This window comes from Mirounga leonina, unplaced genomic scaffold (genome assembly GCF_011800145.1).
Source record: "Mirounga leonina isolate KUSES-001 unplaced genomic scaffold, KU_Mleo_1.0 Mir_101664, whole genome shotgun sequence".
NCBI classification, from domain to species: domain Eukaryota; kingdom Metazoa; phylum Chordata; class Mammalia; order Carnivora; family Phocidae; genus Mirounga; species Mirounga leonina.
This window is the reverse complement of record NW_023270175.1, coordinates 10281675-10306525: the sequence shown is the minus strand read 5'-3', so window position 1 is coordinate 10306525 and position 24851 is coordinate 10281675. Positions and strand designations below refer to the sequence as shown.

Genomic DNA, 24851 nt, shown 5'->3' with positions numbered 1-24851 from the left:
AGCCTGCTTCTCCCTCTCCCTCTGCCCTTCCCTGCCTCCCCTGCCCCACCGCCCCGCTCATGCTCGCTCGGTCTCTCTCACTTGCTCTTTCTCTCAAGCAAATAAATTAAACCCTTAAAAAAAATAACAGAATAATTCAAGTCCGTATACAGGTCACTACCAAAATGTGCGGTACTGACTATAAATGCGACAGATCTGAGAAAAGCTCATGATGCTCTGGAAAAGATGATGAGTAGGTTCTTGATAATATGTATTAACTTAATGAATGGCTGAGATGATGAATGACTGATGGGTGTCAGTTTGGGCTCTGAAAATGGGAAGGACAATCTGCATTGCTTACTCTTTTCCTTTCTATTTAAACAGTTCCTTACATTATGAGCTCCCAAATGCTGAGAAAATTATACTGGGAATCTATCCATCAAGTAAAGGCGATCATTTAACAAAATGAGGTAGAGGTGAAGTGTACATCCACAAACATGCGCGTGAATCTTCTACTCATAAACAGTGTTGAGTAAAATGCATTTTGGCATTAGAAAGCGAGTACAAAAGTGATGCAAATCGTCAAAACGGCCAAGTGGCTATTACTGTGAAAATGTATTCAGTCTTCTTTGTGGAAGATAAACTGTTCGTACAACATAGGCTGGATACAATCTCCCATGCTTCCATGCCGAGGCAAGCGAGTAGTAAGTTGCTTCAAGTGTACACGATGGATTTTTGCAGGAAGTGTGAAGCTAGAGCGCCGCCCTTTCAAAATTATTCCTTGGGAATCTTGAGTTTAACTAGGAAGTTCCATGTTACAGGAACCCTTTTTTTTTTTTTTTTTAAGAGTAATCTCTACACCCAATGTGGGGCTCAAACTCATGACTCCGAGATCGAGAGTCACATGTTCTACTGACTAAGCCAGCCAGGAGTCCCAGGAATCTACTCCTTTTTATCACCTTAACACCAAGTGCCAAGGTGCAGGGCAGATAATGAATGTTTAATGACTGCTTTTTGAGTAGCAATTGGGAAAGCTCATCAACAGTGTCACCAGATTAGACCAAATCTTGCTGGGCAAGATACTCTAGTATGAAAATAAAGGTGTAAGGGAGGGCCTGGGGGTAGTGTAGTTAATCCACTCTAATTAGCCTCTAACTCCACCATACTTCCCTCAGTGGGCAATGGCCAAAATCATCAACGACCTCCTAATTGCCAATCCCAATGGACTCCCTTTCACCTTTATCTTATTAGACCACTCCAAACCTCATAATAATGTTGAAACTCTTTTCTCCTTTGGCTTCCATGATATCCCTCTTTTTTGCCTTTCTTTCCACTTGGGTGACTGGTCCCCTCTCATCTCTACAGATTTCTTTTCCAGCCCTTCCTAGGTTGTTTTTCCCCAATGTACTGCTCTTCTTGTTCCTCCTCTACATACTCTCCAGGGGAAATTAAACCGCTCCCATGGCTTCAATTACCACTCATATGCTGATGATCTCCCTAGTTCACTAGGTTCCAGCTGAACTGGGCCTTTCAGTTCCCAGAGTTTTCAGTTCTTTCCCAACTCTGGGTCTTTGCATATGCATGTCCTTTTCCCTAGAGTGTTCTTCTTTGAGCTTTTCAAACAGTTGGCCCCTTTGCATATTTCAGGTCTCATTTTAAAAGGGACAAGGCTATCTAAAGTAGGGTATCTCTGGGGCACCTGGGGGGTGGCTCAGTTGGTTAAATGTCCGACTCTTGATTTGGGCTTGGGTCATGACCTCAGGGTTGTGAGATGGAGCCCCGCATGGGGCTCTGCGCTAGGCATGGAGCCTGCTTAAGATTCTCTCTCTCTCTCTCCCTCTTCCTCTGCCCCTCCCCCTGCCCCACTTGTGCGCACGCTTGATAAAAAAAACAAAATAAAAATAAAGTAAGGTATCTCCTACAAATCATTATTCTCTATCTTAGCACCTTGGTTCCTTCCTAGAACTTATAATTACTATTTTACTTACTTGTTCATTTTCTTTCCCCAACCCCACTAGACTAGAAGTTTCATGAGGGCAGAGACTATGTTTCTTTTGTATCCCCACCATTGTATCTGTAGTACCTGGTACAGTACCAGAGAAACGGTGTTCAATAAATATAGGATGGATGGATGGATGGATGGGTGGGTGGATGAATGGATGAATGGATAGACGGATGGATGGGTGGATGGGTGGATGGGTGGGTGGATGGATGGTTGATGATTCCAAATCTAGCTTTCTAACCCAGATCTCTCTCCAGAGCAAAGATCTATATATCCAACCACCAATCCTAACAGCTCTAACAGGATGTCCTAAAGGCACCTTAAATTCAACAGGTCCACAAAACAGAACTCATTAACTTTTACCCCAAATGTAGTCTTTTCTCTAGATTTCACATTACCCACCACACTTCACCATCCAGTCAGCGAACTGATGACCAAATCCCATCAATTCAATTTCTTTACCATGTCTTATGTCTGCCTTTGACTCTCCATCTCCACTGTCACTGTCACTAATACTTTAGGTCCTCATCTCTTATCTAGCTTATTGTAGTAAGCCTTTTTCCTGCGTTTATTTAATATTGCCACCAATCCACCTTCCACACTACTTTTCAGAGTTTTTTCCCCGCCCGCACCGATCTGCTCTTAATACAAATCCAATTGTATTGGTTGGTTTGGTTGTGTTGGTTCCATGCTCCCTGAGGGCTCAAAGATGAAGTCTAACTCCTAAGAGGAGTATATAATCATCTGGTCCCCATTAACCTCTTCAGTCTCATCTCTCGCTCAGTCCATACTAAGTTCTATCTCTACCGCTACGGAGAAACTTGTGCTAAATTAGAACATTTCCCTCCTCCTGCCCACCCTTAGTTCCCTGTATAGACTTCTTTTATTCTAGCAGTATTTGTGGATGTGCATGCATATATGTGTGTATGTTTCCCTCTACTGGACAATAAGCCCCTGGACTGTATCCCGGACACAGTGTCTAACACCAGTAAGTTCCTACCCGGTAACTGGTCGATGAATTATTTCTGAATCTCTTTCCCTTAGTTGCTTATATCATGCTTGTGTTGAATTCAGTTCTCCACATACTTCTTTATTCAAAAATTATATTAAGGAGGGACGCCTGGGCGGCTCAGTGGGTTAAGCATCTGCCTTTGGCTCGGGTCATAATCCTAGAGTCCTGGGATCAAGTCCGGCATCATTGGGCTCCCTGAACAGCGGGGAGCCTATCTCTCCCTCTTCCTCTGCCCCTCCCCCCACTCGTGTTTTCTCTTGCTTGTTCTGCTCTTTCCTCTCTCAAATAAATAAATAATCTTTTAAGAAAATTATATTGGGGTGCCTGGGTGGCTCAGTTAAGTGTCTGAGTTAGGCTCGGGTCATGATCTCAGGGACCGGGGATCGAGCCCCATGTCGGGCTCCCTGCTCAGCAGGGAGTCTGCTTCTCCCTCTCCCTCTGCCCCTCTGCTCGTGCTCTCTCTCTCCCAAATAAATAAATAAGATCTTTAAAAAAAATTAAAAATAATAAAAAAATTATATTAAGGAGTGGCAATTAAAAAACAACCTCCAAATCCACCCAAGTTCTACATCGAGTAAATGCAATAAGCTACCATACAAATAATGATGACAAAAAAGTTTGCCAGGCTCAGCTATTCCACTACACAGATCAGTTAATTGAATTTCTTTGTCTTGTTGGAGTTTCATACCAGAGCAGAGGCCTCGACTGTAGCTTTCCGTAATTGTAACTCCATCCTGGTTTATGATGCTTTTTATTACGTTTAAAAGCTATCAGAAACAGACCAGAAATAAATTTTGGCTGTTTCAGTCAGATTTATTCCTAAAAGCCTGGTCTGAGGTCTGTGTTGAGATGAGGTAAGCAGCCTGAAGCCTGAACATTTAGAGCCTGCAGACACAATTAGCATTGGAAGGCAGAATTCATTCGCCCGAACTCGTATTGAGTGCCTACCATTTGCAGGCTATGATACAAGACCCTGGGGTTAGACAACCTGGTCTCCGCTTTCCACGGGCTTATACGGGAGCACGCAGATTAACTTCTATATCCTCGGCATGAGAGTACTTTCAAAAAGAAGCAAACTAGAAGAAAAACTGTTGAGGTTGGTAATCTGAAAATGATACTTTTCATAGGAGCCTGCCGAAAGGGGGAAGGAATGGCGATGTGAAATAAAAAGCATGTTCGGACTTCACGGGGTTCTTGGTTGGGCCATCTTCGTGTATTTTACTGTTCTGCACCCGTACTTAACAGCTTCGTGACCTGAGGTTCGTGGATGTCATTCCAGGGGCCCGCATTGCCCTCTTACCTGCCTGCCACGGAGGAAGCCCACTCGCAGCTATAAAGCTGTCCTCCTTACCTTACTGATGAAAGCTCGTAGTGAGGCAAAAACATGTTTCAGCGACACTTCAGACTGTCCATTTTTAAGGAAAGCCAGATGAATATCAAATACTTTTTTCATTAATGGGTTGTGGCCGTCGTTATTTAAAAGTTGACTCTACAAAACATGAAAAAAAATGCATTTGGGGACACCTGGGTGGCTCAGTTGGGGAAGCGTCTGCCTTCGGCTTAGGTCATAAGCTCAGGGTTGTAAGATCCAGCCCCAAGTGGGCTCCATGCTGGGCGTGGGTTCTGCTTAAGACTCTCTTTTTCTCTCCCTCTGTCCCTCCCCTGCCCACTCTCTCAAAAAAAAGTAAACCTGGAGGGCTGAAGCAATTAACTGCCTTACATAGAAAAGAGGGAAGAAAATAATTGATTGTAACTCAGGGGAAAGCAAGCAAGATTTTTCACTTTTGAGCTCTCCCGCTAATGTTACATTATGTGGGTTACATAATTTTTACTCTTCAAAGAGCTCTCCTATTATCTCATTTTACTCCCGACAACCCTGCAAGATCATGGCTTTTACCTTCTTCTTTTTAAAATCCTAGCAATGCCGATTTGTGTTGAGAGGCAAACATCTGAGAAAAAGCACTGAACAGGCGCCTGGCCAGGGAAGCCAGCCAGCCTGCCTGGGCATCGTCAAACCTGACAAAATACCTCATCACCAAGGGTATTTGGGCACACCGGTTCAATCTTCATTCGAGCTAAAAATTACTGGCTAGATTAATAAAAGTGTGACCGAAAACGGGTTTTGAACACGCACACAAAAATCCAACAGCAGAAGTTCAGAGATAGAAGGAAGCTTAAGAGCAAATGAGTCCAAGCCCCTCCCTTTATGGATGTGGCAAGGGAGTCTCCGCGAATTCCCAAGGTCACACGGTAGCCAAATGAGGTCTGTTATCCAAGTTTCTGGACTGTTCATTTGGGGCTTTTTCACCGCATTACGCTTCCTCTGACTAATTAATTTGTGTATAATGTTTTCTTTATGACACCAACTGGATTCTGACTTCTCGTCTTTACCTTAAAGCACTGGGTGAAAAAGGAGATGGTATCCAGCACCGTTAAGCAAACTTCAGTAGCCGTGTTGCCTTCAAGAAGTGCCTGATGGAAAATGTCTGCTTCGCTGGTAGCAGAGCCTAAGATTAAAGAAAAAAAAAAAAAAGGTAAATTAAAACTGCCCAACGCAGAGAATCATGTGACAGTTTGGAATGATTCCCGCCCCCCCCCCGCCCCAAAGACTCAGAGAGAGATGGGCAAGAAGGAGGCTCTCAATATCCGCGGACCTAATGAGCTTCACTGTATTTATTCCTTAATCAAATATGAGCCTGGTTAATCAATTCCACCCATTCTTACTTCAGCTCTGTATCAACAGCTCTGCAACACATAATTAGGTGTCTCCGCTTCTTTGGAGACAAGATTTCAGGGATGAACTCGGGCGATGTAACTAGGGGATAACGATGGTGATGTAACTAGGAACAGAGGAAACTAGGTGTGCAAAAATGAGAAATCGTAGACAGTAGGCGACATCACATATGGTGTTGCCCTATGGCCAGATGTTTCTAATTATGCCAATGTTACGGGACTCGTTTCTACATCAGAAGAAAAACCAAACATCTGGGCCAACCAAAGGAAGTAGGACCATTACATTTTTACAAGTGACAAGAGCAAAGCCGAAGGCTGTAAAACTTGCATTTTTTTTTTTTTTTTGAAGTTCTTGAGTCTATTATTAGCTCAGGGTCCATCTGCTCAAGACATTTGTTTTTATTATTAGTCCTTATCACAAAGCCTGTTTGGCTGGCTCCAGAGGACTATATGGAAATGAAAGATTTCTCGTTGGCTTTTTATTAATATTTGCTTTTCAGAGGCTAGCTTCCATTTATATAACCCTCTAGCTTTCCCTGGCTGGTCAACATTTCTCTCCTTGTCCTATTTTCCTTGTCAATCCTTCAATACATGTGCAATATACCTTTGTCAAAATAGTATTTACAGTTCTTTCATTTCTGCAGTCAGCTCAGCAGGTGTAATCCCTTAAAATCATTGAATGAACAGATATTATATATACTAAAACAAGTATTATAGATACTATTACATTAAGATGCCATTATTTGCATTGAAGTTTAACAGTAGGAATGAAGGATATCCAGTGTAAAATAATATGATGACAACAGCAATTCAGTTGGAAAAAACTGGTTTCTTTAATACTGAACTAAGAGAAAAACCACCATCACCAAAAAACCGCTGGAAAATCCACGCATATTTTATGAGATATTCCTGTATGATGAAAGGATTGTAGGGGCACCTGGGTGGCTCAGTTGGTTAAGCGACTGCCTTTGGCTCAGGTCATGATCCTGGAGTCCCGGGATCGAGTCCCACATCAGGCTCCCTGCTCAGCAGGGAGTCTGCTTCTCCCTCTGACCCTCCTCCCTCTCATGCTCTCTGTCTCTCATTCTCTCTGTCTCAAATAAATAAATAAAATCTTTAAAAAAAAAAGGACTGTAAATAAACACAGAGATACGCAAATACATCCATGTATGTGAAGTCATTTCCAATCGTATTGGTGATTTAAGCTAGAATTTCTTCAAGGTTACATAGCATTATATGTATGTTTCAAATGGGTAGACTACCCACATTTTCACTTACTGTGATTAAGTGTAAACGAACTTTCCAGGCTGCTAAGATGCTGAAGTCGGGCCTGCATTACCCCTGATCTGTTTCGAAGAGCTGGCATGGTTTGCGATTTTCGGTCTATTCCAAAGTGCTTTGACAGCCAGGCATCGTGCACCCTAAAGTAAATTTTAAAGTTAGGAAACGGAGTACTCTTCGTACCAGATCTCAATGTTATTTAAAAAAAAAACCAAACTTAATAAATGATTAGGTTTCCACATAAACAGTATACTGTGTTCAATATTCTATCTACTATTACTGGGCTTAAATGAGGCAGCACTGGAAATTGTATGAAGTTTTAGTGTATATTTAAAAGAGCTTTTGCGGGGTGCCTGGGTGGCTCAGTCGTTAAGCGTCTGCCTTCGGCTCAGGTCATGATCCCAGGGTCCTGGGATCGAGCCCCGCATTGGGCTCCCTGCTCCGCGGGAAGCCTGCTTCTCTCTCTCTCCCACTCCCCCACTTGTGTTCCTGCTCTCGCTATCTCTCTCTCTGTCAAATGAATAAATAAAATCTTTTAAAAAAATAAATAAAGAGCTTTTGCTATGAGAATATAACTAAGGAATTTAGAAAAAGCTTCTTCCTTCCCTCCTTCTCCTCAAAAAAATCAGAGTCAAGTGGCCAACACTCCATAAGATGCAGTCTTTTCTCAAAAGGCAAGGAAGGAAGGGCCAGAGTCACAGAAAATAGTGGGAGGGATACTCAGAGTGGAAATGAGGATGTGGAGTATTCCTGGGGTTGGGTGTGCAAGAAGGAATGCCTATCTAATCTGTTTCTGGCCTGGAGTTAAACCTGGATCAGACATGTTTTGAACATGTCTGTTACTAGGATGTGCCAACTTCTGTTTTCCTTCAGTTTAAAGATTCCATTAAAAAAAAAAATTACAGCTGGGTCATATGGCAACTCAGGAAGAAAAAGAGTTTGTCCATCCTCTAGTAAATGGAGTGGGAGAACAGGGAGAATCGTAGAGATTAAAGCTCAGAGTGGTAGTCACCGTGCCGACTCCGAGTCACGGGGAAAGGCAGCAGACATGGTCACCTGAATTACCCATTATTAGGATGTTCCCGACACTCAGCAATAAACTCCATCCAAAGTGCCCCTTCAGTTTTTGGAAGTGCCATGGCATTTAATTTTTTAAAAAGGACACTTTATTTGAGCTCCTTAACTCTACCCCCTAAAAACAGATCTTACTGAAATAAAGAATCTTTTCCTTAGGGTCCCTCAAACATGTTTTGAAGTATTTATTTCTTTAAGACTTAGGTGGCAAGGGGCGCCTGGGTGGCTCAGTTGTTAAGCGTCTGCCTTCGGCTCAGGTCATGATCCCAGGGTCCTGGGATCGAGCCCCGCATCGGGCTCCCTGCTCAGCGGGGAGCCTGCTTCTCCCTCTCCCACTCCCCCTGCTTATGTTCCCTCTCTCGCTGTGTCTCTCTCTTGTCAAATAAATAAATAAAATCTTAAAAAAAAAAAATGCTAAAAAAGACTTAGGTGGCAAAAAGAAGAGAACAGTTAATAGAAAGTGCACGTCCCAGCTGCTATTGTGGCTTTCTATTTACCTTAGCAACTGAAGTCAATATTGACAGGTTGTTGATAAAAGTACAGACCTTACAGTTGTTCCCTCTTGATGACTTCCTGCCTTCCCCTGGATCTAGGCCCTTTCTCGCCCCAAGCACCCGTTCTAGGATTAGAACCGAAGCTCCGCATAGCAGGCTAGTGACTACCCTTTGGGAAACCTAAAAATATGTCAGTTCACACTAGCTTAATTTACAGTTTGAGTTGAGACATGTTAAATAAATCACGGGTAACTTCAGGTTAATGCAAAATGAAGAAGCTAGGTTTTACATGGCATGATCAAGACTGCCACCTGTTGGAAGGAAGGGAAAAAAGTGGAACTTGCAACGGGAATTACCTTGCTATGTTTCTTTTCCCCATATATCTAAAGTGAAACAAACACACTCTAGAAAGAAAAACAACAGCATGGTTAGTAAGATATTGCCACGCTTTGCATTTTAACAAGTAATATTTGAAAACTCATGTGTTACAAAGAATGGCCTACTTAAACCATATTGCAATAATAAGTTTTGGTATACGGACATATACATATAACCACTTGTGGGCTTGCCGTATATTTCTAGATTTATTTGCCACAACACCATTAGAAACAAAAAACTCCATGTCTTCACATACAATTCAACGACATTTAAAAAGCCTGTCAATGCAAATGGTGATTCTACATCGTGCTCAATAATGTTTCATAGCAAAGATCTCTAGCTTAGCCATTAATACCTAAAAAAAAAAAAAAAAAAAGTTTCTTAAGCCCTAAAAATTGGAGCAATTGCTATATTTTTATAATGGCATTAAAATACTTTTTATTATTCAGAAATCTCAAACACATCCAGAAGTTGGGAGGATAGCATACTAAACTCCCACGTACCCAGCACCCACCAGCTTCAACGGTTATCAGCTTAGGGCCGTTCTTGTTTATCCTCTACTCTGAACAGGTGCCCTCCTTCTCCCTCCACCCTCCCTACCTCCTGTATTTTTTTTTGAAGCAAACCCCCAACATCATACATTTTCATTAGTAAATATTACGGTATAGTTTTTAAAAATCGTAACTGCCATTTTCGTTTGCTGACGTTGTCTGCAAAACTGCACACACCGATTATCCCCTTTTTGTTTTGAAAGACGTGCACATAAAAACATCATTTATGCGTGCTCTTTATTTATTTATTTATTTTTAAAGTAAGCTCTGCGCCCAACCTGGGGCTTGAACTCACGACCCTGAGATCAAGAGTCGTATGCTCTACCGACTGAGCCAGCCAGGAGCCCCTGTGTGCTATTTATCTAAAAATTTCTTAGATTTCATTCTAATTTTTCTTTTAGCTTTCAGTAAGGATTACAGATAGCTCAGCAAACAATCTAGGACAACTTCCCACCTCTACCTAGGAAACAAGACTGGATTTTCCCCCAACTGCCTTGGAATGGATATATATATATATATATATATATGCATTTCTGACGCCAGTAGAATTAGCTCTACAGAGGAGTATAAATTCTACATTCCAGTCATTGAAGCTGCTCCATTAAGCCAGCATCTGCTCCAAATGAATGCTTTTGGACAGCTGATGCCACTTCTAGTTTTCCAGATCACAGCAAGACTGCTGCTGGGCTGAACAATGGTCTATTATTAGCTAATTTCTCTGATATCATAAATATTCCATCTCCACGTTTTCTTCCATCTGTGTGAAGAACCTGGTTATTGGCAAATAAGCTGTTGGGGAAAAAAAGGTAATATTTTATCCCCCAAGTAAGGAGAAAATTTATGAAAATAAATTAATATAACTTACTCTAGAAGTATGAGAATGTTTATGAGCTCCTGAGGAGATACTTTATTCCAGTAAGTTAAGAGAGTATCTGAAAATGGAATAAATAAAGTGGTGGATCTTGAAATAAGTAAACAGCACAGTGCACCCCACCCAAAGTACCAATAACCTAGCTTCAACAACCATCCAGGTGGTTCATCTATATCCTCTCCCAGCTCATTGTTCAATACACACACTGTATTTGTTTGAATTAATTCCAAATGTACTGCTTTATCTGTAATTATTTTAACAGTTATTTTTATTTACTTTGCAAATATTCCTTTGGATGGCTCATACTAATCTTGATAGCATCCCTGAGGGCAGAGGAAGGGAAAGAGACCTGGAGTTTTTAATGAACTTCCTAAAATTTTATGCAACACGGTGTGCTTATGCGTACTTTTTCCAAAGGGAGGGTCAAGTACCTTTGCCTGCTACTCAAAGGGCTCTGTGAACCAAAAAGTTTGAGAACTTTAAACTTTAGAAGAAGAGTTTTTGTTTTTTTCCTCTTTGCCCTTGCATTATAAACTCCGAAGTCCTGGTATTATGTAAATACACACACACACACACACACACACAGAGACTTAAAAACAAAACAACAGGCTGAATGAAAATGGGACTTGCTTATGCTAAGCCCCACATCACCAAACCAAGACAATTACAGTTTCTGCTCTCCCAGGAATGGAATCTTAAACCAGTCCATTAGGAATCATCTGATCAGCACTAGTAATGTAATCTGCCTGATAGAGCCCAGGCATCCCTTAAACAAAAGTGACTTTGCAATAACCAACCCACTTTCTTTCCCTGTATCAACTGCCTTGCTCCAACTCCCTTCTACCGCTAAAAGTCTTTCATTTTGTACAGCTCCTCAGGACTTCTTTCTGTCTGCTAGCCTGGATACTACCGGATTCTAATCAATTTTTGCTCAAATAAACTCTTAAAAACATGCCTGTTTATCTTCTAACCAAATGTCCACACGCATATATCGAACTATTCCAGATATAAAAGTCCCTTAAATCTATCACATATACTTCTCTTTTGACTTGCTTCTTTACTTCCAACATAGTGATTTACTGAGATTAAAAAAAAAAAGAAAAAAAATACTGCGGCCACTTAACTCTCCATTCTTTTTTCATTTAATTTTTTAAAAAAGATTTTATTTTAAAGTAATCTCTATACCCAAAGTGGGGCTAGAACTCAACTCCGAGATCCTGCCACATGCTCTACCCACTGAGCCAGAGAGGTGCCCCTCTCCATTCCCTTTTTAGGCTACTCAGATATAGCTAACGGTGCCAGTAGCTCTTAAACGTAAACACGCTATAGGTATCACAAAAGTGGTAAATGACAAAACTGCCAACCCAGCTAACAACCCGGGCGAGATAGGGTTGGCAGACTAGGCGATGTTGGCTATACGGAGGGGGGGGCGGGAGAGGGAGAAATGTAGGGATTTTGACGTTACTTCCAACTGTTTTTAAAGCCACGAGTGTTGATAATTTCCCAAACACTGATCCTCAAGAATAAAAAGGCTAACGTGGCATCAAGTTAGACTTGTTTTAAAAAATAAAGCGAACCGGGACTTCCGGTCTCCCCCACTCCTGCTTTTGAATGCCCTGCGGCCCAGAGAAGCCCAGATCTCCCAGAAGCCACTGGGTTTCCGGCCTCTTGGCCTCTCGTTGAAGAGCGGCGTGAAGGCGCCATCTTCCCTCTTCCACGCACCGGCTCTTCCCGCCGAAAGCCTGGTGCTTTCTTTCTGCCCCGAACACCGGGACTTTCTGCCATTCCCTGAACTACGCCCGCGCCAGCCTTGTGCCCGGAGGCAGCTTCGCAGAAGGTCTGTAAAGAGGGTGACGGCCTCATCCTAGCCACGGCTTAGTTCTAGTCAGCAGCTCCTCCGCCATTTTCTCGGCAACGGCGTAGTGCTTTCAAGCCGCTGGCCTGTCTCAACCGTTTCCAAATCCTAAATCGGTGAGACATGATGCAGGCAGGGCACATGGATGGAGGAGACAGGGGCGGTGGTAAGAAACCTTCAGGAAGAGATAAATTACAGTTTAGTGTATGTGATGTGTCGTCCGACGATTTTTTGAAAACCTGGCTAATGCTAAAAGAGCTCCATGACAAAGAGCTACACCGTTTACAGGCAAAATTAGCCAATTTGAGGAAAGACCGATTGGCAGATGGAAGGTGGATGGGCTCCATAGCCAAAATTAAAGAGCTGACCGAGCAACAGAAGGTCCTCAGTAGCACCATTCATGACTTGCGAGATCAGTTAAATGCAAAAATATGTGACCGCTGTTTGCTGAATGAAACCTACAGGAACACACTACAGCAAGAATTTTATGATATCCAACAACAAAATCTTAAGTTTATTGCTGAGCTTACTGAAGAAAGGAATAGGTTAAGAGAAGAAAATAGAAAGCTTTCTGCAAAACTAAACCTGAATCTGCAGCAGTTTCCCTCTTTTTCTGATAGCGATGATGAGGAATTCATTCCCTGTACTCAAAGGTCTGTGCCAGTTTTTTCGGTCAGGGAGCCTTCCCCAGGATCTCAGGGGCATCTGCCTAACAAATTGATAAAACAATCAAGTACTGAATGGATGAATTCTGGACAAAAGGAACAACAACAAAGTCCAAAGTTTTCGATTCCATTTTACAGTCAGGACCTCTTCGAGGAGCCAGAGATCTCTTGTGAGAAGCCTTCTTCTAATAGCAATAAGCCTACCAGAGAGAGCAGTGCCAATCAGAAGTCACCTGCAGGTTCTCCTTTAACATCTACCCTTGGTCCTCAGAGGGGGTATGGATTTCAAGATGTTTCAAACCTTCATGAAGACAAGCATGGCCAGCCAAAAAGGAAACGCATCTTCACCCAGAAGACCTCCACACAAAACTGTGAAACTCAAACTAACTTCTCTTGGAGCCTTTCCAGTATTTCTACCACAGAAAACCCCACTATTCAAGTCATATCTGAAACTTCAGAGGAAAATATGCCTGATTATAATGGAAGTTCACTTCCCCCTTTTACACAGAGTAAGGAAAAATCCCCTTTAAAAACTGCATTTCCTTTTGACTCTACTTTAAAATCAAGTGGGAAAAGATCAAAGAGTGGTATTGCTCATTGCAACACTGGGTTTTCCGTAAGAGATTGCAGCAACCAGACGCTTTCCACCAAACAATCCACTGTGAAGAAGAATGCTAATGAATCTACAGGAACAGAGTATGATGCCGATAAGCCTCAAGGTGACACCCAAAGTTTCACCTTGGGGTCTGCAATAAAGAGAAAAGCTAGGATAGTGTTAGAAAAGGGGGGAAAGTAGCTTTCCCTCATCCTCTCAAGGAAAATGCTTTTCTTTTACAAGAGGACAGTCTTCCTGTCAATTCGGACTGTGTAACTGATTACCCCTGACTCTGATTCCCTTTCTCAGGAAATAATAAACAAGACAGTAAGAACAGCAACAAAAAAGTTTGGCAAGTGACTAAGACTTTGAAACAGTGAATTATTGCCAGTTAATAAAATATAGCCACAAATAGAAAAGGAAATTCATTCTGTAGAATCCCTGTACTTCTATATAAAAGTGTAGAGGTCTGTCATCTTTTTGCTGAAATTAAGTCGCTACTGTTTATGAACCAATAAAGAAAGCCAAGAGAGGACCTGAAGAGTGTGGACTTATAAGAGTTCAACATTTAAATGCATACAGAGTGACTAAAAAATTTACCAGACAAGACAAAGTAACTAGAACACATCCACTGAGAAAGGTCCAGAAGCAGATTTTTTCAGAAAAAAATGAATACGACTTTACATGCACAAAAGATAAAGAGAAGATGTGACACGACTGTGTACTGGTTATTAAAAATGTGCTTTTAAAAATCAAAAAGGAAGAGCAGAAGAAAGAAAAATCTAATGAGCAAAAACCAAATATTCAGCAAGCAAGGTCAACATTTACAAGAGGAGCAGAACTATGAAGTTCTCAAGAAACAAAGCAGTTATGGTCTTATCCATGACCTTGAAAAAGCTGCCAGAGGCTTGTCCCTGGTTATCACAGTATGTGGTGTGAGAGTGTGTGTGGATGTGTGCATGCACACGCACTCGAGTGGAGATGAGGAGAAGTAGTCAGCTGGGCATCTCCCCCCCACTCCTTTCCCCACCCCCTCCCTTTTTTCCTCCCCCTGCCCCCAACTTACTTTCCCTGGGCTGTGGTGGTATTCAACTACTTTTCTTTTTCTGTTGTTTTTTTTTTTTTTTCATGTGTCTCTTAGGCCTTTTTTTTTTTTTTAAACAAATTTATTGAGAGAATTCATGGGCCATAAAACCCATTTTAAAAGTGCACAATACAATAGTTTATAGTATTTTTCAAGAGTTGTAAAACCATCACCCCAGTTTTAGAATATTTTCATCACCCTAAAAAGAAACCCCGTACACATTAGCGGGCACTTTCCATGTTTGCCCACTTTTCACGTTGTGGGAAGAGAAAAACAGCTGTGGCTGTAGTTGTTAACGGATCCATTATCTCTCAGAATGAAATACCACCGGGGTCAAAAATGATCTCCCTTTATTTATTTCTTTCCCAAAACAGGGAGGTACATCATAGAGTCTCAATATAATCTTTGATTTTTACCCTAAGTTATACAGTCTTAGGATTTAAAGATTAGAGTTGTTTTTCTACGGTTTTATTAATACATTCTAGAATTTATTATTCATATCTAGCTATTTTTAAGGTCTTTGATAGTTAACTATCAAATTATTTTGTTTTTATATCCTGCATTATTATAAAAAAGATATATTTAAAAATATTTAAATATAAAAATATTTAAAAATACAGCAAAAAATAGAAAATAAGTAAAAGAGAATGATTACGATAATCAGAACCCAGGTGCTTTTATGTTCTTCATTCCTGCATACATGTTTCTTAGTGAAAATATTGAGAAAAGGAAGAAAAGGGAGAGAATTGTGTAAGTTAATGTGATATCTGGGAATAAGATAACCTTCTGATTTTACTTCCAGAGGACATGCAGTTTATGAAAACCCTTTGGTTATTCTATCATATAAATAACTGGTAATACTAGTAAATAATACAACTGTACACCAAGGGGGAAAAAAACCGGAGGCTGCAAAACAACCTACCACCATGCAGCACCGCACTACAAAGATAACAGCGGCATTCCCAACCCTCAGAGAACACTTCCTGTCTTTTTGTTTGCTTTTGGTTTTCCAAATCCTGGGTCAAATAAAAGCTAAAGTATTAAATATGACTTCTGGTTATTATTTCCTTCTGTTTACATTGGTCATTTAATGCGTTATAAGCTCTGCGTGGAAAAAAATACGTTTAGCACTTTTAAAACTACGGTTTCATTTTAGAAATCAACTTTTAAATTAAAAAAAAATAGTTCAAAGAATCAAACCTGTATGACCCAAGTGAACCTATTTTAAGTTAAAAATAGAGGAACGTTTTAAGGTCAGAGTCTTCAATGATCTGTTCCTAACGTGCATGTGTTTTACATACAGGTGATGATCAAATATTTGTTGCATGACCCTGTGAGGGTGGATGTCTAGTAGAGACCATGCTTAATATGCTGGTAACTCACCTTCAGAAATCATTTTTACTATATACAGGTAACACATTAAGAGGCTTCTGGTTTCATACTGGTCGAGTCGGTTATACTGGGATACGCTACCCCTTGTAGAACTCTGTCGGGTCTGCAATAGAAAGACAGGACTTTGTCAAACAATATTGGTACTCTACTTTTCCATAGCTTTTCACTCAATAACTACTTGTATCATTAGTCCTGTTCGGGATAATTCTAAGCCTAAATCCAGATTTTCTTTTTTTTTTAAAGATTTTATTTATTTATTTGAGACAGAGAGAATGAGAGAGAGAAAGCATGAGAGTGGGGAGGGTCAGAGGGAGAAGCAGACTCCCTGACGAGCAGGGAGCCCGATGCGGGACTCGATCCCGGGACTCCAGGATCATGACCTGAGCTGAAAGCAGTCGCTTAACCAACTGAGCCACCCAGGCGCCCTAAATCCAGATTTTCTATCATACTTGGAAGGTAAATGAGCCGAATCTTTCTTTGATGCGACTGCACAGAATCGTACTGCTAGAAATTACCTGTGGGTCTTCCTCAAGATGACAGCCATGGACGATGTGTTTCATTCCCTTAAGTTCTGTGTTTCAGTAGCAGTAAAAAATTTAAATAACCATATGCGGCTATTCCAGGAAAGATAGCTTTTACATGGAGGGGGATCTTAACTAAGGTATATGGAAGCACAAACATTTTAAGCTCTCTTAATTTGAATCTTTCAGAGTCTACTAATTAAAATTCAACCTACAAATAATAGGTCAGGAAATCTGTATTTTTAAAAAAGGGCTAATATTACAAGATAATTATATGATGAAGAATCCAGTAATACTTTAGAACTACAGCTTCTACAAACCAGTGATGTTCCTTTTAATGACTTTTGTTAAAATACCAGTTGTTAAGCATGACAAGATCTGACTTATTTGGGGATTTATAAGAATAGAATACTAATAATCTAAAGAGTTTACCTTATTAAAAACCAGTTCTTTCACAGTTGAGCTAAACTGGGCTGGACATATGCATTTACTAAACCAGGATTTACTAAGAACGAACTTTCACTTGGAGCAAAACACTTAGGTTCTGAATGCTTGCTAGCTGTGTGATTATTATTTTTTTTTTAAAGATTTTATTTATTTACTTGAAGAGAGAGACACAGCGAGAGAGGGAACACAAGCAGGGGTAGTGGCAGAGGGAGAAGCAGGCTTCCCGCCGAGCGGGGCTCGATCCCAGGACCCTGGGATCATGACCAGAGCCGAAGGCAGACGCTTAACGACTGAGCCACCCAGGCGCCCCTAGCTGTGTGATTATTAACAAGTCATTTAACTTCTTTGTCCTTTATCTGCCTTACCTATGATAGTGTCGGTTGACAGAATTCTAAATGACATAAAATAGGAGCCTTTGTGAATAAATTACTATTTACCCCAAGGCTCAAGGAAGTATATTCCAGGGGTTCTCAAGGGGTGGTTCCCAACCAGCAGCATCAGCATCACCTGGAACTTAGAAATACAAATTAGCAGGCCCCATCCCAGACTGAATCAGAAACTCTGGGGGTGAGGCCCAGCCATCTGTTTTTATTAAGCGCCCAGGTGATTCTGATGCACGCCAAGAATTCCACGATATAGGAGAAACATTGCTGGAATCAGAAAACCCAGGTTCCGGTCTGGCCTGCCATACCTGTATGATTGTCCTAAGTCACAACCCAGTTTTCATTTGTAAATTGAGTTGGAATTTATTTTTTTTATTTATTTTTTTTAATTTTTTTTTTTAAATTTATTTGCGAGAGAGAGAATGAGAGACAGAGAGCATGAGAGGGAGGAGGGTCAGAGGGAGAAGCAGACTCCTTGCAGGGAGCCCGATGCAGGACTCGATCCCGGGACTCCAGGATCATGACCTGAGCCGAAGGCAGTCGCTTAACCAACTGAGCCACCCAGGCGCCCCTGGAATTTATTATTTTTATGCACCCTTCTAACCCTAATTTTACATAATTCTGTGATTTTACATAGCAGCATGACATGGCTTTATTGGTCCAAGATGAAGTTTCTCGGGGTGCCTGGGTGGCTCACATGGTTAAGCGTCTGCCTTCGGCTCAGGTCATGATCTCAAGGTTGTGAGATCAAGCCCCGCATTGGCCTCTGAGCTGGGTGTAAAGCCTGCTTAAGAGTCTCTTTCCGGGCGCCTGGGTGGCTCAGTCGTCAAGCATCTGCCTTGGGCTCAGGTCATGATCCTAGGGTCCTGGGATCGAGCCCCACATCGGGCTCCCTACTCGATCAGGAGCCCGCTTCTCCCTCTCCCACTCCCCGTTTGTGTTCCCTCTCTAGCTGTGTCTCTCTCTGTCAAATAAATAAATAAATAATCTTTTTTTAAAAAAAAGTCTCTCTCCCTCTGCTGCTCCCCCACCCCCACCACTTGCTCTTTCTCTGTCTTAAAATAAAATTAAAATTAAATAAAATGAGGTTTCTCTGTCTCAAGGCAGACATATCCCAAATTTTAGAGAATACATTGTGATTAAGTGATGATAGGACACTGAAATCATCAATTTGGAGGCCTAATTTTTTTTCTCCCATGTTAATTACTCTTTTACAAAAGAATAAAAGGCTGAATTAACTCTGCCAAGAAGGGATTTAAATGACAACGTGCACTAGATATTTTAAACTTGAACCTTCCCTCTCTAGAACAGGTTACAGTATACGAGGATTAAAGGAGGTATTCAAAGTTAGAACTCTTAATGACGAATGCCTTATCCTCCATAAAGTTTTTTTTTTTATATTTTATTTATTTATTTGACAGAGAGAGAGAGAGAGCGCGCGCGAGAGAGCACAAGCAGGGGGAGTGGAAGAGGGAGAAGCAGGCTTCCCGCAGAGCAGGGAGCCCGATGCGGGGCTCGATCCCAGGACCCTGGGATCATGACCTGAGCCGAAGGTGGACGCCCAACGACTGAACAACCCAGGCACCCCCATAAGCAGTTTTAAATATCCAAGTAGCAGCTGCCATGGTAGGAAGGAACCACTGCAACATCCAAGAATTACGGGATGCTTTTTATAGATCCAGGCCAACTACAGGAGAGTAGAGAGCCTTTAATTTATATAAAAGACAGACTGAAAAAAAAAAAACCAGACTGTTGTAACCTAACATATCCCTAGGGTTATCCCTTATATTTAGGTTCTTACATTTTCAACAGTTCCGCTCTGATCTGGAAATCCTGTTGCTCCTTCTGGGATGAGGGAACCTCTTGAATCTTCCCTCTTGATTCCATGTCCATTTTGAAAAGCCCCATAAGCTGGAAAAAAGCCAAGTCCTTGTTAACAACAGGAAGAATGGTCAAAAAATATTTTTAAAAATAAGTACTGGGTTAATTTAAAGATAGATTTTAGGGAACGGATCTTGGTCATCTAAAATGTGAAGTTTCTATTTTATATCAAAACACCGTAAGAAGCCTAACAAAGGGTGACTTTTTTTTTTTTTAAACCACTTGAAATACTTTACTATGTATGAAACTACAAGAGGTTCTCTGGAATAAAGGAAAGCCATACAATTTGAGAGAGTTTTATAGATAAGGAAACTTGGGCCCAGAAAAGGGAAGTGTCTTATCCAAGACTGGAGACAGATAGGATCGGAAACCAGTGTTTTTCTCATTATCCTTTATTTTACCAGTATACCAAAGCTACATTTTAAACAAGCTTAGATAAGGAAACTTAAGCAAAAAAAAAAAAAAAAAATGGCTGCAAGTGTGAGTCAGATTTAATTAAACTTTAGAAGAGATCATGCTATGTATAGTTGTTATTATGAAGTATTTCAAAAATACAGAGAAGTACAGGGTGCATTTCGACACAGCCATGCAATGTATAATCTTTAAAGGACTTAATTACCAGTGTCTTTGTCAGTGCTCAGACTCCCTCTATTTGTAGGTGAAGTGAAGCCACATGCAAACTCATCCCTGGATGCCTGTAACACAATGTGACACCTCTGTCATTTCAACAAATTTGTACACGAGGATGAGAAATTGGAATTAACAGAACGAGAGGGTACCCGAACTTTAAACAAAGCTCACTGTGAAAGTCTAAATCAGGTATCACTGTTGGTATTTTGGTGACATCTCTTTAAAAACGGGGCACACTGGGGCGCCTGGGTGGCTCAGATGGTTAGGCATCTGCCTTCGGCTCAGGTCATGATCCCAGGGTCCTGGGATCGAGCCCCGCATCGGGCTCCCTGCTCGGCGGGAAGCCTGCTTCTCCCTCTCCCACTCCCCCAGCTTGTGTTCCCTCTCTCGCTGTGTCTTTCTCTGTCAAATAAATAAATAAAATCTTTAAAAAATAAAATAAAATAAAATAAAATAAAAACGGGGCACTAGTGTACTCTGCAAGCATGACCCCTGGCCAAGTAACAGAACCCTAGATGGCTGGTAAAAGCTCCGACTGGTTGCAGTCCAGTATGGCTCAGTAATCCTCCTTGGAACTAGGTGCAATGCTAGAAGGAGGAGTGTGACCAGAAGCCCTAGATGAATTTCAGCTACAGAAGAAAGAACAGATAAGTAAAATATTCCCAAATATCACGGTCGAATGTTGTGGAGTGAGCATAAGCATGAGTTAACTGTGTCTGTGAAGAAAGACCAGCCTAAAGCCCAGGTAGATAATGCAGCACCTACATTTAGCTGATTTACGTAATTGGGAGCTATAGGCAATAAAGCCATCAGGGAGGCTTAAAAGCAGCTTTCTCAGGAACCCAAGGCAGGCTGGACAAATCGACGAGGACATTTGATAGGGGTAATTTCCAAAGGAAGCTGTAAAGGACACAGTTCAACCTGCCACTCAACAATATAACATGGCTACTGAAAGTGTGAAGGTGATCTTGGGCCATTCGGAACATGGAGTGGGGGCAGGGCAGGACTTAATAGTCCCTCTGGGGAGACTATAAAGCGTACCATTCCGTGCACCACATTTTAATAGGGCGACTGGTAAAATGGAGCATATTCAGAAGAGCGTAACCAAGATTGTCAAGGGTTTGGGAATGACAAAAGATGAAGTAGAGAAATCTGGTCTGGAGAAAAATTTAGAAGGCACTTGTGCAAGGGGTATCATGTGGAAGTGGGAACAGATGTTGTGTTCTATGTATCTCTAAGAAGGCAAAACTAGGACAAGTAGATAAGAAAACGTTTTAGGTCTAATGTGAGAAGGAAAGTTTTAATTATTACAAAGGCAAAATGTTGTTTTGCCAAATGGGAGACTGGTCACCCTCTGAGGTTCCTTTTAATACTAAGATTCTAAAGGGGGAAAAAAGCACAGACCAATTGTGCTGAGCTAAAAGCAGCTCAAAAGAAGAACTAAAAGGAGGCTGTCCCAGGAAGGGAGAAGCAAAGGAATATGCCTGACATTTTGGAAGCGAAGAATCCTTCATTCCGTTTTCAAGTTGAATATATGAAGGCAAATAACAACAGTAAATCTTTTTTTTTTTTAAGATTTTATTTATTTATTTGAGACAGAGAGAATGAGAGAGAGAGAGAGCACATGAGAGCAGGGAGCCCGATGCGGGACTCGATCCAGGGACTCCAGGATCATGACCCGAGCCGAAGGCAGTCGCTTAACCGACTGAGCCACCCAGGCGCCCCAACAGTAAATCTTAAAACAACTGGGTGGAAGGGATTCTTGGTATTCTCTTGGACCTTGTTACTGAAAGTGTGGTCCCTGGACCAGAAGCAGGCAAAAGTGTGTTAGAAACGCAGTCTCAAACTCCACCACAGGCCTACTGAGTTAGAGTCTCTGGTTTAACAAAATCCCCAGGTGATTGGTATGTACATTAAAGTATGAGAAGCAGGGGCGCCTGGGTGGTTCAGAAGCACTGCTCTAGAAAAAAAAAGTATTAACTGTAAAAATGGAATGAAAAGTAATGATTAAGAAATACAGCATACGACCCCAGTTCCAAACGCAGTCAATAAAATGGGATAAAATGCCAGTGGAAACACATTACTACTTACAGAATTAGGCAAGGCTGCACAAGAATACAAGGTATCTCGACCTGCTAACCGCTGTATATTTTCCAAGAGCAGTCCAACAAATGGTAGGTACAATTGTGCTATTTTGGCCTGTTGGTTCTGAAAAATAATTACCCAAAGCTTAGGAGGTATATAATATGTCTATTTCACAAATAAAGCTGGCCCCATCTATCAGTTTCAAGACTCAAAGTGGGCTAATATCCACAACGAATTAGTGAAGCATGAGGCTATTTATACTTACGAGTCTCAAAACTAATTGCCACACAACTTTCTTGGTCTTTGGATTTTTACACGATACAGAGTCAAATCACATCCCTCAATAACTGCATAAAGTAAAAGGCAAAAGTTCACTCTTTTAAAAATAGCGGTTGACCTAGAAAGCAGATAACATCAGTCCTATTCTTCAACTCCAGTGAGGGTTGAGTTTTCATGAGCACAGGGATGGTGTCTATCTTGTTCACCACTTCAACCCCAGTGCCTGGGCAGATAGGAGGTGCTCAATACACATTAGCTGAATAAATGAATCAGTGGAAGAAGTGAAAAAAATGGTGAGTTACTGGGGCGCCCAGGTGGCTCAGTCAGCTGGGCGGCCGATTCTTGGTTTCGGCTCAGGTCAGGATCTCGGGGCCCTGGGATTGAGTCCCACATCGGGCTCTGCACTCAGCACAGAGTCTGCTTCAGGATTCGCTCCCTCTGCCCCTCCCCCTCTTCTCTTTCTCTCAAATAAATCTTTTTAAAAAATGGTGAGTTACTCTATTCCTTAAATTAACATTTTTTTTGTTTTGATCAGCGCGATTAAGATAATGTGATCTTGGCCCCTTGAGTCAATTGTAAGACTTGGGAGATATATTTGTAAATAAATATATTTATCTCCTGGCCACTAGTAGTCTTAATGTGGTACCTCTTATATGAAAATGTATTTATTGCTTCTCTCAGCTCTAGACATTCCTCATGTGACACATACATACACTCGAGTCAGCAAAAACAGTGGATGTAATGGCATCAAAGTTGCCCTTCACATTTCATGACTCTGGGAGGTTTTTCCAGAGACTGAGAGAAGGCCTCTAGGGCTCAATAGTCAACATACAGAATACAGAAGATCAATAGTATCTCCTCGTTGCTTGGATTTGCACTTGTTATTCAGGTTGAACAATTTCTCATATTGTTCAATTATTTCTGGGACTCTGAGCCAGATTGTGCTGATGGGCACAGAGGTCTGAGAACCAACTTCCCACCCAAGGCAGGAATGGCCCTTCCCTGCATCCCTGACAGATGGTTCACTTTCACACTCCAGCCTTTTCCTGGATTCTGTTAGAAGGGTCCTTTAGCTGCTTTACTCCTTGTAAGTTCTACCTGCTAGGTACAGCTCTGGCCTCTGGGACTACAGAGAGTAAGGCTACTTCCCACTTTTACATGGCAACTCTTCCAATAGTTAAAGATAGCTACCACAAATCAGCTTAATTCATTCTTCGCGAGGCTAAATGGCCCTAATGCCTTTCCTTTGTTCTTCACGTGGCTTTGGTTTCAAGACTTTTTCCCCTAGCGTGGTCACCTGTTTTTGGCAGTTCTGTAGTTTTCCACTGTGGATCCGACAGGCACTATAGTTTCGTGGCTAAGAACACAGATTTTGGATTTTATACTTGTATGAATTCCCAGTCTCCTGTTACCATTCCTTGACTGTGATCACATCACTGAGCCACAGGTTTCTCTTTCGTAAAATGCGGATAATAATAATAATGCTATTAATTCAAGTGAGGTATTTAATAGTGTCTGACATGCGAGTCCTCGTAAATTTAAGCTGTCATTATTAATACTATAGCTTCGAGATGGGAGTCCACTTTCGTTTGATAGTGAGCACTAGGGAAAGAGCTAATACAACTCTCTCAGGGGAACAGGAACACAGGAAAACATACAGTGTAAAATATATTAAGCTTTGCCTGCACAAAAGATAGAAAACAACCTAAGAATCTATTACTAGAAGACAGTTTAAAATAAGGCATAATCCAGGGGCGCCTGGCTGGCTCAGCGTGTAACTCTTGATCTCAGGGTTGTGAGTTCAAGCCCTACATTGGGTGTGGAGCCTACTTAAAAAATAAATGAAATAAAATGAGGTATATCGATATGATGGAATAATATGCAGGGTTTTTTTTTTTTTAATGTGGTAGATCTAATCTTCAGGATGTACTGTTAGGTAAAAAAAAAGAAAAATGCATAATGGTTCCCACATATGTGTGTGTATATACATATATTTATATATATAGGCTTGTGCATGGACAAAGTAGAAGTATGTATAGGAAACTGATAAGAGTAGCTACTGCTGGAGAGATGAATTGGGACATGGGGATAACAAATGGGAGAGAGGCATTTTTTAACCATGTACGTGGATTACTAAAAAAAAAAAAACAACAAACCAGTGGGGAGGTGGGGAGTGGGGGGGAAGGGGGGGAGAAGGGAAAAAAATTGTTCCACAGCCCAAGTCGAAACTGCAATTCTCTTAGGTATTAACATCACTTGCAGTGGGTACGGGAACAGATACAGACCTCAGGGCAAACAGCAGCTGCTGGACATTTTTGTTCTGAGTCGAGAAGAGGTCTCATAGTTATTATAACAAGTTAGGAGATCTCCCAAAGCAGTTTCTGAGTAGCACATAATAGGGACCAGTGACATCTTGATAATTTCATTAGACGAGGGGCCAAAGAGTAGCAACATGGTTGAGGGGGTGTGACTAGGGTCTCTCAAAAGCAGACTTTCCATAGGAAGCATTTTCTTCCTTGACTGTATATTTATTTGGGGTGACTTCGGGGGGAGCCCATAAAAATTACGGGAGCCTAGGGGCACCTGGGTGGCTCAGTCAGTTGAGCGGCTGCCTTCAGCTCGGGTCATGATCCCAGGGTCCTGGGATTGAGCCCCGTGT

At 41.5% G+C, this 24851-nt stretch overlaps 1 protein-coding gene across 5 annotated transcripts in view; it reads right to left on the bottom strand.

The window, feature by feature from the left end:
- The window catches only part of DOCK11 (dedicator of cytokinesis 11), a 186686-nt gene that overhangs the window by 43863 nt on the left and 117972 nt on the right, over positions 1-24851 (bottom strand). For all 5 annotated transcript variants that reach the window (XM_035007699.1, XM_035007720.1, XM_035007708.1 and 2 more), the window contains 9 exons: positions 21920-22036; positions 19818-19893; positions 19119-19228; positions 15958-16069; positions 10370-10436; positions 8932-8979; positions 7005-7147; positions 5385-5500; positions 4345-4482 (listed from right to left, as the gene is read on the bottom strand). In XM_035007699.1, coding sequence (XP_034863590.1) covers positions 4345-4482; positions 5385-5500; positions 7005-7147; positions 8932-8979; positions 10370-10436; positions 15958-16069; positions 19119-19228; positions 19818-19893; positions 21920-22036 — 927 coding nt within the window. The remainder of the gene's footprint in view (positions 1-4344; positions 4483-5384; positions 5501-7004; positions 7148-8931; positions 8980-10369; positions 10437-15957; positions 16070-19118; positions 19229-19817; positions 19894-21919; positions 22037-24851) is intronic.